This window comes from Vespa crabro, chromosome 4 (assembly GCF_910589235.1).
Source record: "Vespa crabro chromosome 4, iyVesCrab1.2, whole genome shotgun sequence".
Lineage (NCBI taxonomy): Eukaryota > Metazoa > Arthropoda > Insecta > Hymenoptera > Vespidae > Vespa > Vespa crabro.
This window is the reverse complement of record NC_060958.1, coordinates 5375713-5391643: the sequence shown is the minus strand read 5'-3', so window position 1 is coordinate 5391643 and position 15931 is coordinate 5375713. Positions and strand designations below refer to the sequence as shown.

Below are 15931 nucleotides of genomic sequence, written 5' to 3'. Positions count from 1 at the left end.
ATTTGAAATAGATACACTCGACAATTTTGATTATTAGTTCTAATTTGAATCACTATTGACACTTCGATCTCTTTCTGATGAATGGTCGATAATGTAGATTGTGACATGAAAGTGATCATGAGGATTAAATATTCATGAAACCGAGGATAAAAGGTTACATCTTTCAAACGTACTTAATTATTACATCGTCTATGTAATAATAGTAACTATGTAATAATTGCAGTAAATATTATATCGATATAACCACGCATTTTAATCGAAAAGTTTATGATTATAACCTGTCTCTTATTTCAACAACAGGTAAACGTTTAATATACAGAATTTTTATAAATTCATGATAGTGTATTAAAATATAGAAACATTTAGAAACATAAAAACATTTAGAAAATAATAATTAATGTAATATTACTATACGTATCAAACTAGAGGACGTATATTTACAAAAATTAATTATAAGAATTAGCATTTCAGAAAATTAACTCAGTTCTCTCTTATTAATCCTAAATTTACCGCGTTTGATGTGACGAATGCGTTAAAGTGATTAACTATATTTAAATATAATTTAAATCAGTATCGAAAGAAATAGATGAAAAAAAATGGACCCATTCCTTATAAAATTGCATCGAACATCGTTTGCACTCAATTTTATATTATTTATCTGTAATAACCTTTCCTTTCGTGCGAATATATTTTTAATATAATATATAATACGTACGTCCGCGTACATGCATATACGTATATACGTATTTTTTAACAATTTGATCACGAATAACAACAATTCGTATATATACATAATAATTTGTAAACGTATGAAACTCCAGTTTTTTAACTTTTTTTTTTTTTTGTTATTTATATGCATAATATTTGATCTCTTTTTTCCTTTAAATAAATTTATAAAATTGTTTACATAGATGTATCATACAACTATCAGTCTTTGAATTAGTTAGATCTAACAATGTTACTAACTAGTATGACGAACACACGTTTTTCCATCTATGCATTTATAAGACAGAAAGAGAGAGGGAGGGAGAGAGAGAGAGAGGAGACATCCTTAGCACATATTGCTTTTGACATAATATCGTTATTTCAGAGAAGCTGATTAAGAAGCGCTCGGTTTACGATGTTTGCGGAACATGTCAATCTTCCTCCAGTCTCACCAACATGCGCATGCACGGTGAGGCTACGTGGGAGGAGCTGAAACAGGCTTCAAGCTACCAAGGGATCTTGTATCCGACGCCCCTATTTATATAGAATTCAGGATGTCTATGTATGCGAATTGGTATATCAATGTATGTATGTATGCATGTAATAATATATCAACGAAAAGATTCTCATGATTTATTTAACAACAAAATACGACGTTTTGATCAATAATTAAAATCACAGATATTTTATTTTTATAAATAGATAGATATATGTACCATAGACAGAACAATTCATACATATTTGAATGAAAATTTTAAGAAAACAAAAAGAACAAAAGAAAAACAAATAGATTGAGATGTTTCGACGGTCAATTTGTCATACGCTGTTAGAAATTGCGGACGAATCGCATGGCAAATCCCGTTTATACAGTGAGTTTTCTGTATCACGGAATCTTCGTGCGCATTTGTACGTGTGCACGTGTAGTCGCCGCGGCAAATGAGAAGGGGTGGCCTCGAGGCTGGAGGCCAGGGGTTGAAGCCATTACCGTCACAAAGCTACCACTAGATTGCCGTTGGGCTCTCTCATACTGTTCTCTCTCCCTCTATCTCTCTCTCTCTCTCTCTCTCTCTCTCTTTATTCTATCTATCTCTATCTCTTCTTCACCTCTTTTCCCTCTCTCTCCCTCCCCCATTATCTATTCTTTCGTCTCTTTTCCTCCTGTATCCTCTTGTTTCACCTTCTCCGCCATTTTCTTCTCTCTCTCTCTCTCGCTCGTTCGCTTCGTTCGCATTCATGATTTGAATTCAATTGCCTTTTATCTGCTGTCCTGGGCTCCGAGTCGCTGATGATAGAATCGTCGAGATCAGAGAATCTGTTACCTCTATATATTTTCTCTCTCAATCCCTTACTTATCTTTTCTTTTTCCATTCTTTCTCCCTCCCTCCTTCTCTCTCTCTTTCTCTCTCTCTTTTTCTTTCTCTCTCTCTTTCTCTCTCTCTCTCTCTTTCTCTCTTTCTCTCTCTCTCTCTCTCTCTCTCTCTATCTCTTTCTTTTTCTCTCTCTTTCTCTGTGCTTTTTTTCTTCGTTCGTTTTTATGCCAAAAGAAGATATTCATTCCTTCGTAGATTTCGATAAAGTGCAATAGTAACTTTTCACGTTATCGTAAATAGATTTAAGTTTAGATTTAATTTTAGGAACGAGAGCTTGGACTTATTTGAAAACACAATTCGTTACGATTAAGTTAAGTTCTCAGAGTATGATGAAATAATTTATTTCTTAAAATCTCAGAAGAAAATTATTAACTTCAAAATTTGGAGTAGTATTTATTATCTCTTATGAGGAAAATGAGGAGATATCGTTTCCTTTTTGGCAGCCGTCCGACCTTTTGTGTTATGACCCTGAGAACTTCAGGGACGATGTCGCGTGGCGTTGACGAATCTGTTTAGTCCTGTCATAATACATACCGATCCGTTAGTGTCCTTCGAAGAACTCGCGGATCTGACCTAACAGTAAAAGTTACAGAATTATGAACACGATGGACTACCGGTAGACAAACAATATCTTTATTGATATAGAGTTCGTCTTAAATACTGGAAAAGGTTACACGAGAAGCCGTAAAATGAATAAAGAAAAAAAAAAGAAAGAAAGAAAGAAGGAAAAAGAAAAAGAAAAAGGAAACGAAAAGAAAAAGTAAAGTAAAGAAAAAAAAAAGAAAATAACAAATAAATACATTTCATAATATTGTCGTTTCATTTTGACAGATGCAGAAGGACGATGGACAGTCGTATGACTTCATCGAAGTAGTAAGCGCAAAACGAAAGGAACTTTGCCCGTGGGACGCTTTGCTGCCTGCTCATCGAGTTTAGTGTAGACAGCATAGGATGAAGAAGCCAGCGAGAAAGATGAAGTGGCAGTATGTCCTTGAGGCCACGCGCCTCGAGTGCACCGTAGAAGGTGTTTTATGGGCCCCCATAATGGTGCCGGCAATCCTTATTCTGTTTCTTCCTCTTAGCTCGTACCTTATTCACTCGTTTTCTTTTCTACTTTTTTTTACCTCTCTCTCTCTCTCTCTCTCTCTCTCTCTCTCTCTCTCTCTCTTTCTTTCTTTCTCTTTTTTTCTTTTCCTCTTTCTCTCTCTACTATTTTCTCGTTTTGCGTGGTATTTCTAGTCGACTTTGTCGATTCATTGTACCTTGAGTTGTTACGCTTTATTACCGTAAAGGAAGACAGTATGGAACTCGAGGAACGTTGCGAAAATTTAGGAAGAAGAAGAAGAGAGAGAAAAAGACAAGTAGAAGGTACCTTAAGAAACTTTCATATTTACAAGGCCATTGCCAGAAACAGGAATTGTACCGTCATAAACGGTACAATTCCTGTTTGCAATATTACTTATTTTCATTAAAACGGCTCCTGGCGGGTGGTTACTTTGAAAACAGCAACCAAGGACGAAAAGTCTGTACCGTAAGCGTGCCATGAGATATAAGCTCGAGATATTTATCATACTTTCTCATTTCTCATAATTTTGTAACATAACGACAGTTGTTATTTATTTATAATTTATTTGCGAATATTCGAATCTACATAGCTTTTTATCTTTTCTCTTGATCGAGCTTATCATCGAATAATATTCACTTATCGCTTTGTTAGTAGAACACAGATGTTTTAAATAGATTTCGTCGTTGAACGACGAGATACAGTTCGTCCTTTCTCGTTGACATCTCATATTAAAATAAACAACGTCGGACCTATGACCAAAAGTATATACCATATATGTATGTACATATGTAATTAAGTAAGTACATTCTCATTCAATATAATATAATTTCGATCTCTTTACTTGATCTTTCATCAATAATTAACAATAATCATATTGACGACTTTATCATATTACATTAGATAGATTGGTTTTTTATACATGCTCGAGAGAAAAAAAAGAATATATATATATATATATATATATATACACATAAAATTCACTGTCCACGTTTTGATTTCGAACTTGGCCTGCTGTCGGTGTGCAACATAAAAAGTACTCCCACGCAGCAGAGGAATATTTATACGCTCCAATATCCGGTGGGACGATATATCATGAAAGATTTTTCAGAGAGAGAGAGAGAGAAAGAGGAAGAGAGAGAGAAGAGAGAAAGAGAGAAAGAGAGAGAGAGAGAGAGAGAGAGAGAGAGCATAATTCTCTGCATAGGTAGTAGTCGTGTGGCGTACGACGACGACGACGACGACAACGACAACGATGATGAGGAAGTGGAGGAAAGGAGGAGAAGGAGGAGGAGAACGACGAGGATGCGAGGAGGAGGGTGTGTACACATAAACGGTGTACGAGCGTTAAAGCGGCTTTGCGCCGATAGCGGCACCTTTGATGTGTCCCATGCGTACCTCGGCACGTCCCCACCCATTCAACCGCCGACCCCCCACCTCCTTGTCTTCCGTCTCACTGGCATAAAATCGTGAAACGCGCCGACGAAGGTGTCGTACGTAGCCGTGTAAATCTTTGTATGTTGTGTATATGTTTATGTACGTACGTTATATGCGAGAACACGCCCGTATCGTATAGAGAAACAGACGACGGAAAAAGCCGATCAATCTGACCTCTCTTTCTCTCTCTTTTTCTCTCTCTCCCCCTCCCTTCTTCCCACTCTCTTTCTCTCTATCTCTCTCCTTTTCTCTCTCTCTCTCTCTTGATCTCGATCGATCGATCCTGCCCGTTTTTCATTTGCGATCTTATTGTTAGTTCCTTCTCCGAGATATTATTCTCATACGTCCGATGTCGTTCGTGTTTTCGATTTTTTTCTTTTTTCTATTTCGTTTGATCGATCGACAACGACCTTCTTATTACGTTCGATCTTAAATATTAGCCTGATCCTTCCTCTCTCTTTCTCTCTTTCATTAACTTTCTCTCTCTCTTTTTTTTTATTTATTTATATAAACGTATGACGGCTTGAAATGTTCTTATTTATTTCGTCCTTTTCATTCACGTTTAGAGCGTTGCAAGATTTGATATTTTCATCTAGACTTGGTAGCTCGAATGATAAAACATACACAGAGAAAGAGGGAGAGAGAGAGAGAGAGAGTGAGAGAGAAGTAATGATAACGAGATTGATAGATACAGTGTTCGGTGACAATGACTTCCTTTTATGTTGATTGCTTAACTCTTTATTTCAAAATTATTGTTTATTTATCATTTAAGTTAGAGTTACTGGAGCATGCCCCGTCGGCTGTAATTTGAGATCCAAAGAAGAACGTGCAACGATTATTATTCCTTATCGAGCATTCATCCACGATATCAAGTTAAAAGTACGAACGACCACGACGTATGGCCATGTCGAAAAGGAGAGGAAGGAAGGGCTTTTCAGAGAAAAACCAACTTACATGAAATAGATTGATTTGATCGGCACGGTAGCAGGAAAGTGTTAACCTCTGAATCTACAAATATTCGATAAAATATGATAACGTATCGCGTGAACAGTCAGCGAACCGTTTTTAATCGAGAGGGTGTGGTTTCGATTTGGTAGTAGAATATATCTACGTATATATTATATCCACTGCTGCAAATTCGTAGAAATATTGATAACAAACGGTAGGAAGTTATATTAAATAACGAAGATCTTAACGTTGTATCTCTTCATTTAATTGTATACTTCTTGTCTGTTCTTTTTTTTTTTTTATTATTTTTTATTTGTTCTTTTTTCTTTTCTTTTTTTATTTTAATTTATTTTATTTCATGTTTTGTTATTTCTTTTTTTTTGCAACGACATTAGCATTTACGTTTCCTTTTTAAGAAATATATTCGAATTCAAACTTTTGACTTTTCTCACTTCGAGTTACGAGAGAATATATATGTATGTATATATTCTTTCTAAGAAAAACAAACTTCTTAATTGGTTTCGGTGTGAAACGTTCGAGAATCTTTTCTAATTTATCGTCTTCTCACTCGAGCGTACTTATAGGCAGACCGTACACAGAAATAGTTTATATATTAGTATATAAGTGAGACTGGTAAATACTCTGTCATTAATTTATCGATGTGTACATATCTATATAAAAGAAGATAAAATTATATATAATCAGACGATACGAATGGTACGATTTTAAACAACGTGAAAGAGAGGAATAAATGTTGAAGGATGGTAGAAAGATGGGATGAAAGGAATATTGAAACTGAATTGAATCGTGCATATTTATATATATGTATACGTATATAAGTTTTGCGAGAAGTGATTTACTTCTTGGTAATACATAGAAATAATTCGGAGGAGGCATATAACACCCCCGTAAGAAGAAAGCAGAAGCAGTGGGCGTCTGTTCCGTCGCTGAGACTAAGCAGACGATATCGTTTGGAAAGAGGTCTCAAAAACAAGCTAACAGAAGAATTGTCACAGTATAGTAGATCTTTCGATCTGGACACTTGGTTAAAGTGTTCAATAAAAAAGAATATATATATATATATATATATATATATATATATATATATGTATATATATATCAGAGAGCATTACGGTACTTTAATTTTTCTATCTATGATTATTGGAATTGGCGATCATGAAAGTGTTTTAAAGTAAGTCAAAAATTAAGGAAATAAAAATAAAGAAAAGAACATTAATTCATTGCGTAACTCTTATAGCAATGATCCAATTATACGAATTACACAATAAATTAATTTTCTTTTCTTTTAATTTTTATCATACAATTATATCGCTTTCATAATCATCTGTACAATTGTCAGGATTGAAATAATTCTCTGCGTATTTTTTTCTTTCTTTTTTTTTCATTTTTCTAATTTTTAATATTTATTCGAATAGAAGAAGAAACAAGATGAGTAGCAGTAGTTTAACGAGAAGGTGAACTTAACTTTCACATTTTTTTGCTTTCTTCATGTAGGGTCGTTTCTGTAAATATGGGTCTCAAAAATCATAAAAGTTTTAATGATATTCAATAACGTAAAAAATTCTTACCGAATAATCTAATTCTTTCTAAGCTCAGAAAAAAGATGTAGAAAATGGAGATAACACGTTTTACTGATAATTGATTTTGAAAATTCACTTTCCATGAATATTCGAGGCGCCTATTTGATAGTTTTCCTATGTCCTTCAATGAAGATCCTATGTCCTTCAATGAGAATATCCTTTTTATCGTATTTTTCATTTTCTCTTCTTCTTTTCTTTTTTATAATGTTATTTCTTTTTATTTTTTATTTTTTATTTTTTTTTTTGTAAGGAATTATCGGAAAGAAGAAAATATTCTTTTGTCATTTCGTCGGAAAATATTTGTAGATAGACCCATTAATATTAATTTATCAATATCCGTTTCAAAATGGTATTTGTAATGATCACTTAAAATCTATAGTAAGCTACCGACTTTTGAATGAATTTTGAAGCATTGTAAACATGTCAGATCTTATTAAACTTAGATCCATTTGACATAACGTAAACAATGAAACCCTAATAAAATTTTGAATAGGGAATTGTAGTCGTCGACCTGCCAGAAAATATTTTCTAGAAAGTACTACTACCATTGTAGGGATTTTTACTTTATAATCCTCAAACAATAGTTTTATGTGTTTATTATTTCGAGGATTTTACAGTAGCAGTAACGTGACCTTATCTTAAAATGCTATAGCAATTTAAATATATAGTAGTTATTCTTTCAGATACTTTTACAATGTGCTCCAATATAAAATGAATCGAACTAATATCCTTGCTACTAGAAATAAAAAAAAAGTGAAATCTTACGGGAAAAAAATGTAGTTCAGAATATATCAAAGTATTTTATTAGCATGATCGTAAAAAGCACGACGAAACGTATAACTCGCTGTGAGTAACGTTTTCGATAAAATCGCAAATTGAAAAATGAAAGGAACGTTATAACCTCTGCTTTATTTATATATATATATATATATATATATATATATATATATATACATACACACACACACACACGAACGCATGCACATACATTCCAATATATACATATAGGTATATATAAAAAAGCAAAGGCCAAAAAAAAGGGAAAAAAAGCAACGGTGGACAATGAAATTATTTGACAAATATTTTAGCCAGGTTGCAGCATCTGTTAAACGTTTATTTTCCATTTTGTCGGTGCACGCACACAGAGAAAACGCTTTGGTGGAACGGCTGGTGAAATAATCAACGAAAATCAATTACCATTTACAATCTGCATCTAACTATCGACAAAGCTATCTCGCAGTATTTGTGTACGTTCTCCGCCACCACCGCTGCCGCCGCCGCCGTTCCCTTCCCGTCACCCTCTCTATCGCCCCTTGAAATATAATATTGAGATATTTAGGAGGACGATGTGTTTTTGCGCGAGCCGTTTCATCCACGAAAATAATCAGTACGATTTTATTTCAATAACTACTAATCAAACGGTTTTTTATACTTTACGAAATTCTATTTTTAAATATTTTGATATGTAATGAAAGTACGAGAGCAATGTAATCGTTATACAATCCACATTAATTTTTAAAGGATAAAAGCCCTGTCACATAGAAGAGTACATAAGTACGTGTGTGTGTGTGTATGTATACATATACATACATACACGCATTCATACATAAATAAGTCGATAGAGAGGAAATCGTCTTATAGATAGAGGAGATAACTTTGGTACCTTAACAAATTTGATTTTGCAGGATGTGGCAAATGATTTTCAACGTAGAGAAAGACTTAAGATAATATTGAATATTTTATCTGTAAACATCGAAGAGATGTCAAAGATCTCGAAGAGTTCGTAACTCGTTGACTAGAATGTCCAAAAGGTAGAGAAGAAGTATTATAAGGGAACATTGAAATATTTCTTTTTGGTTCGTGTGAAAACGATTTCACGGAAACGTATTTTCCATCAGGAAAATACGTTTTGAAGGACACGAGACAGATTAGGGGAATAATGTTTCACACGAATTTTCTCTTTACACGCGCGCGCGTGTGGGTATGTGTCTGTGACAGATAGGGAGAGAGAGAGAAAGAGAGAGAGATAATTTCCAGACGTGAATATGTGTGTGGTCTTAATGTTTACGGATTGATGAGAAAGAGAAGGAGAGAGAGAGAGAGTGAGAGAGAGAGAGAAACTGAGGATTTTTTGAAACAACCGCAAAAGAAGAAGAAAATAAAGAAGAAAAAAACCAAGGAAAAGAAAGGGAAATTCTGATAGTAAATACTAAAGAAAGAAAGGAAAAAAGAAAGAAAAAGTAAAAAAAAGAGAAAAACTTCTTTCTCGCGTTGGTAATTCGATTCCCGCGATATTCGACATCTGCCCTTGAGAACTAGAAAGCTAAGAAGTAGGTATAGTATATATATATATATATATATATATATATATATATATATATATATATATATATATATATATATATCTGAAAAGGGTCGTCCCAGTGCGTGGTTTTCTGGTGTCGAAATATTACCAGACGCTTTTCAACCAACAGCCTAGTGAAGTAGTCAAGAAAGAGAGAAAGAGTATACCACGCTACCACTTGAAAAGTGTCAGATTAAAGTGGCTGCTAAAGAATTTCGATGAATTTACGATTACCAATCTATAAATCTTAAACGAGAAAAAGCCGTTTATAATTATAGCACAAATTTTTACCATTTTTTCTTTTCCCTTTCTTTTTTGTTTTGTTTTTGTTTTTTTCTTCTTTTCCTGTTTTCGTTTTGATTCTTTTTTACTTTTTTATTTTTTTATTTTTTTTATTCTTTTTTATACTAAGACGTCGAACAATTTGTCAAAGCACACTTGGGTGATAAGAAATTCGAGTACTCTTCTCTTTTAAAACGGAAGAACGCCATAGTATGTTTATTTCTTAAACAAAACGTCATCTCTTCTTTCATTCGTGTTATCGCACGATCGTGAAAACGAGAGAGAGAGAGAGAGAGGATATGCCATTAAAAAATTAATAAGTATTGCACACGCATACACACACGGACATACGCACGAAACTATAAGTATATAAAAGTATGGGATACATATTTTTTTCCTCGTCGAAGATTATTTATTTACGATTAGGTTAAAATCCGATCGAGAGATTGAACTTATTGTATAAATTCGTTTTAAATATTTGTATACATAGATACGTATATGTGTATTATGGTGTAGTCATTGATATAACAATGAAAAAGTGAGTGAGATGAGAAAGGAAAGTGGTCTGCAAAGACGTTTTTGAGAGAACACGAGAGATGGAGATAGATAGATATAGATATAGATGGATAGATAGATAGATAGAGAGAGAGAGAGAGAAATAGAGAGAGAGAGAGAGAGAGAGAGAGGGAGAGGAAGAGGAAGAGGGAGAGAGAGAAAGAGGGTGCTCGCGATTGAAGCAAAGAGGTGCTCGAGTGGGTGTGTCTGCCTGATGGAGCTCGAAACTAAATTAACCACCCCGCCCGGGGCTCGTGATCTCGTCGCAACCTCATCTCCTCGTCCATTATATTTGTCTTTGTATGCTAAACATTTGCGAGATTATACGAGCCACTCTCCACTGGCAAGTGTTCTCTCTCTCTCTCTCTCTCTCTCTCTCTTTTTCCTTCTCTGTCTTTCTCTCTTCCTCTTCTTCTCTTCTGATCCGTTTCTTTTTCGATTTTCCCAGCTTTTGAGTTATCGCGACGATCCTCGAAAATATTAATAAGGAGAGAGAAAAAGAGAGAGAGGGAGAGAGAGAGAGAGAGAGAGAGAGAGAGAAATAATAATAATGATAATAATAATAATAATAATAATAATAATAATAATAATAATAATAATAGTAATAATAATAATAAAAAATAACAATAGAAATTGTATCTATACGGAAATATTTCCATAGTGTTATTTCTCACATTGTCAAAAAAGCAATTGCGATAAGATAGAAATCATATAATAGAGATTAGAGATTTTCTTCGCTTTAAATAGTTTACCTATAAATAGTACGTAGTATAGTAGCAGATTGTGAATTGGAAAATGTAGATAAACTTGGAGATGTTATATGTATGTATGTATGTATGTATGTATGTATGTATGTATGTATGTATGTATGTATGTATGTATGTATGTATGTATGTATGTATGTATGTATGTATGTATGTATGTATGTATGCATGGATGTATGTATGTATGTATGTATGTATGTATGTGTGTATATACGTATGTGTGTATATATGTATGTGTGTATATATGTATGTATATATGTATGTATATATGTATGTATATATGTATGTATGTATGTGTGTATGCATGTACGTACGTATATATACATTTGCGTCATCATACACACACGCAGAGAGAGAGAGAGAGAGATATGATACAAAGAAATGTGTATTGCGTTTTCGAAAGTAATCATGATTGCGTCTGATATACAATCTTATGCTTTCTTTTTATTTTTTTTTTATTTTTTCATTCGCTTTTCTCTTTTCTTTATTTGCTTTTCTTTTCTTTTATTTTTTTAACTAGTCTACTAAGAATAGAGAAATCCAATGAGAAAGAGAGAGAGAGAGTCTTTATATTATAACGTCATCGGAAAAAGGATAGGATGAAAAGATCCGTTGAAGAAGTGCGAATGTCGGCACGTTTATTCCTAGGTGTCATACTGTCTGCACAGCGTCATAAATCGATAAGCTCGCTTTTACCGTGCTCGTTCCTTATCGATAACGACGTACCGCATTTATGTTATCGAATGTGCCGCCTTACATGTCGTCTTTTTATTTTCTTTTTTCTTTTTTTCCTATTTTATTTTTTTTTCTTTTATTTCTCTGTTTTTTCTTTTTTTTCCTTTTCCTTGTTTTTTCCTTTCTGTATACCGAGCAAAGTGACACTATCTATTATTAAATTCAATATATCCGTGTAATAGCATAGCGAGAAAAACTTTCTATATAATTCTGCGAAAATTAATACAGGCTTAATAACAATGTTCATTTTAAATCCTTTCGCTCTTTATATATATATATATATATATATATATATATATATATATATATAGATAGATAGATAGATAGATAGATAGATAGATAGATCTTATACGTGTTTACCAAATCGATAATTATATGTAAGTATTCATTACTCAAACTCGTACGATCGTCTTACGACGACCAGTCCGCAAGTGTCATTTCTTCGATCGTAAAGCGATAACAGTGGCGTGAACTGTTAGTCATGATGCCGCGAGAGAAGATAAATGAGTGTATACATAATCTTGAAATAACTTTGCAAATGAAAACATTTGTTACATGAAAGGTAGCTCTCACGTATAATGTAACGAAAATTTACTCGACTCGACATGAATCGATCGAGACCTCGGGAAAAATAAAAAAAGCGAAAGAGAGAAAGAGACAGAATGAAAGAAAAAGAATGAATGATAGAGAGAGAAAGAGAAAGAAAGAGAGATAGAGTGAAAGAGAAAGAAAGAAAGAGAGAGAGAGAGAGAGACAGTCGAGTGGTGTAGATGCTACCAGAGACGTCTTATCTCTTCATGCACAGCAGTCGTGTCGGCAGATTTCAAAAGGAATGGACGCCGATAAATCGAGTGGGTCCTTAAAGAAAATTAATTACAGATAAGGCGTTTAGAATCTCGCGCGACACGACACGATACGACACGACATGACATAACGTTCACAGTTTACGCGAATAAAGAGAGATATTATGGTTGGAAATAATTTCTTAAATGGAAAAGAGATAAGAAGAGAATAGAATTGCCGTCATCGACTTCTACGATCATTCGCAAAATAAACCCGTTTCGTAGTAAAGCGCGTAAGCTTAAGCCTCCGTCGCTCTTCACTTATCTATCAAGGATTCGAGATAAGCCATACGATTCCTGGACAAGATTCGAAACGTCGCTTTTAGAATACGAGATAGTTAACAATGGAAATACCAACGGTTATACATTTCCATTTAATTTCTACGTTATTGATTATCGAACATACAATTTGGACTATCTTTATCTATCTATCTCTTTCTCTCTATTTTTCTCTCTGATTGGTTAATATCTTACATTTACATCAACTTCAATGAGAATCTCATACGGAGTCCTAATATGTGATTAGTTGAGACGGAAAAGAAAAATACGATATAATTAAAAAAAAAAAAAGAAAGAAAAAAATGAAATAAAAATATAAGATGAATAAATAAGTAAATAGGCGTTCATACGATATTTTGTTTACATCTTCGTTGTATAGTAAAAAATATATATGAGTAAGTAAGTACATTGACGTTCTCTTCCTAAGATAAAGCGAAAGAGCAGGGATAAAGTTATCCTCTTTAGGAGTCGACAATTGAGTAAGAGAGAGAGAGAGAGAGAAAGAGAAAGAGAAAGAGATAGACGCAGGAGCACGGACGGGTAAGCGTCGCGACGCCCCGAGGGGCACCCAGAGCCAGAAGCTCCGCCCCTGTGGAAGTCGAGCGCCAACCGGACCGCAGAAGTTGAAGGTGCGGTAGGAGGGGCCACCGTGTCGCCTCCAAGGACAGGTAGTCGACGATGAAGCCGTACGACTTCCGCCACGCTCAACCAAACTTTAGTATCGCTTCGACCCTTGTACTAGAGAGACTTCTTATTTCTTCTCGTTTTATCAATTTTTTTCTGCTATTTATTCCGTCTCGTTCATCCGCTCTCTCTCACTTTCCGTCTTTTTCTTACACTCTCACCATCACTCTCTCTACATACGTCCTTCCCTTTTTCTGATTCTCTTGTATATTTGCATATATTATATATATATATATATGTGTGTGTGTGTGTGTATGTATGTATGTATGTATGTATCTATGTATGTATATGCATATACACACATAGAGCTGAAAGACAGTGCATACATATTAAACTTGGTGTCACGTATAATTTGATGGACACTAACAATGTGACTTTCACTTGACTCTGAGAAAAAGAAAAACAATAAAAAAAATAAAGGGATATATCAGAGTGTAAGAGTGATTAATAGAAGAACGTGAGGATTTTCAATATTATTGTCAGAGAGAAAATAGAAGGAGGAGATAAAGAGAAGAATTTACTTTGAGAAAATTGTTATCAATAATGGAGACTAAAATGGAACCTCTTACGCCACCGCATACACCACCGTCGGTGGACAGATCGATGCAGCATCATCTTCAAATGACCTCTACAGTACCATCGCCCCGTTGGATCAGGTCGCAACAGATGTCCGGTAGATTTGTTCATCATCATCAACAACAGCAACAACAGCAACAGCACGTGCAATCGACTCAGCAAAATATTGGTGGTTATCAAGCAACAACTTTTTTGGACAATTGGCTAAGAGGTGCAGCTTTGTTAGCTGTTAGAGGATGTTGTCCGCAAAGTTCGCCTCATTATCATCATCATCATCATCATCATCATCATCCCCATCAACAACAACATCAACATCATCATCAAACTCATCAAGCTTTACATCCACCACTTCCGGTACAACCACCGGCGCCCTTTCTTACGCGAAAATTGCCTGGGCAACGACCGAAGAAACAATTCATTTGTAAATTTTGTAATCGACAATTTACCAAGAGTTATAATTTATTGATACACGAACGTACGCACACTGACGAGAGACCGTACTCGTGCGATATTTGCGGGAAAGCATTCCGCAGACAGGATCATCTTAGGGATCATCGGTAAGTTTCTTGTCGGTTTTTATAATCTCCGATATCTCTTTTATATATAGATTACACACACTTGCACACACACGCGCGCGCGCGCGTAAACATACACAAACACACACACACACACACACATATATATATATATTTATATAATTTACAGATAATAAAAAAATTTTTATAAGAATCACTTCAATTATTAAAATAAAATATGTATTTGAAATTAATTTATAGATATTAAAAATAAATCATATAACATTCAATTCTTATCGCGCAATGTAAGTTTTTTTTTCTCGATCTAACTCGAAGAAATTCTGTTTGAATTATTCGTCTATAGATATATACACAGCAAGGAGAAACCATTCAAATGTGCGGAATGCGGAAAAGGATTTTGTCAGAGCAGAACATTAGCAGTTCATAAGATTCTACATATGGAGGAATCGCCCCACAAATGTCCGGTCTGTGGGAAAAGTTTTAATCAGAAGAGCAATCTGAAGACGCATCTGTTGACGCACACTGACGTTCCTCAGGATCTTAGGATCGAGAGCACAGTCTATGGAGATTCGAGAGTAACAAGTTCAGCTACGACCGTTAGACAAATGGCTGAAAGAATAGGAACGCTTAGATCAAATCAAAGGAGCAGTACAGCGCCCCCGAAACTTGGATTTAGTATAGAAGATATAATGAGACGTTAAGATATACATACGTATATTATTATTCGTTAGATAATTACGTATCTCTCGTTTCTTCTTTTCGTTACGTTATGAAAGGATATCGAGTTTATTTATAATTTCAGTGTTTTTCTTTTTTTTTTCTTTTTTTTTCTTTTTTTTTACTTTTTTTTTACTTTTTTTTTTGTTGAATTCATTAGACCGATCGAATTTGACATATATATGCGTACGAAGAGAAAAAGTATCACGTTGTACTTGTCGTCGTTTGTAAATAGATTCCTAATCGTATAGATAAAACGTATTCTGCATTTGTTCTTGTCTTGAATGTACAACTGTGTAGCGGGAAGCGGGAGGAGGTTAGAGCAGGCGGCAGAAGAGAGAATAAATGTTATATATGAATATATATGTTCACATATAAGTAGCAAGACAGTATTAATTGACAAACTAAAGATATTAGACAGTTGATACGATTTATAAAAGTCGATTAGTTTAGCGAAATTGAAATGTTTATTCATAGTATTATTAATTCTTGA

The 15931-nt window shown here is 34.3% G+C and overlaps 1 protein-coding gene and 1 long non-coding RNA gene across 3 annotated transcripts in view; both read left to right on the top strand.

Moving 5' to 3' along the window:
• The first annotated feature begins 131 nt into the window (after positions 1–131).
• Positions 132–3948, top strand: LOC124423426. Its single transcript, XR_006942081.1, has 3 exons — positions 132–300; positions 1091–1289; positions 2907–3948. It is a non-coding gene; the product is annotated as an uncharacterized LOC124423426 (long non-coding RNA).
• A 9347-nt stretch (positions 3949–13295) lies between these two features.
• LOC124423720 (protein odd-skipped) overlaps positions 13296–15931 on the top strand; it is an 8321-nt gene continuing 5685 nt past the window's right edge. For both annotated transcript variants that reach the window (XR_006942142.1, XM_046961793.1), the window contains exons 1-2: positions 13296–14742; positions 15065–15931. The exon at positions 15065–15931 is cut by the window's right edge. Coding sequence is in view for 1 of the 2 variants with exons in the window: in XM_046961793.1 (XP_046817749.1) it covers positions 14153–14742; positions 15065–15422 (948 nt within the window). In the remaining variant the exon portion in view is untranslated. The remainder of the gene's footprint in view (positions 14743–15064) is intronic.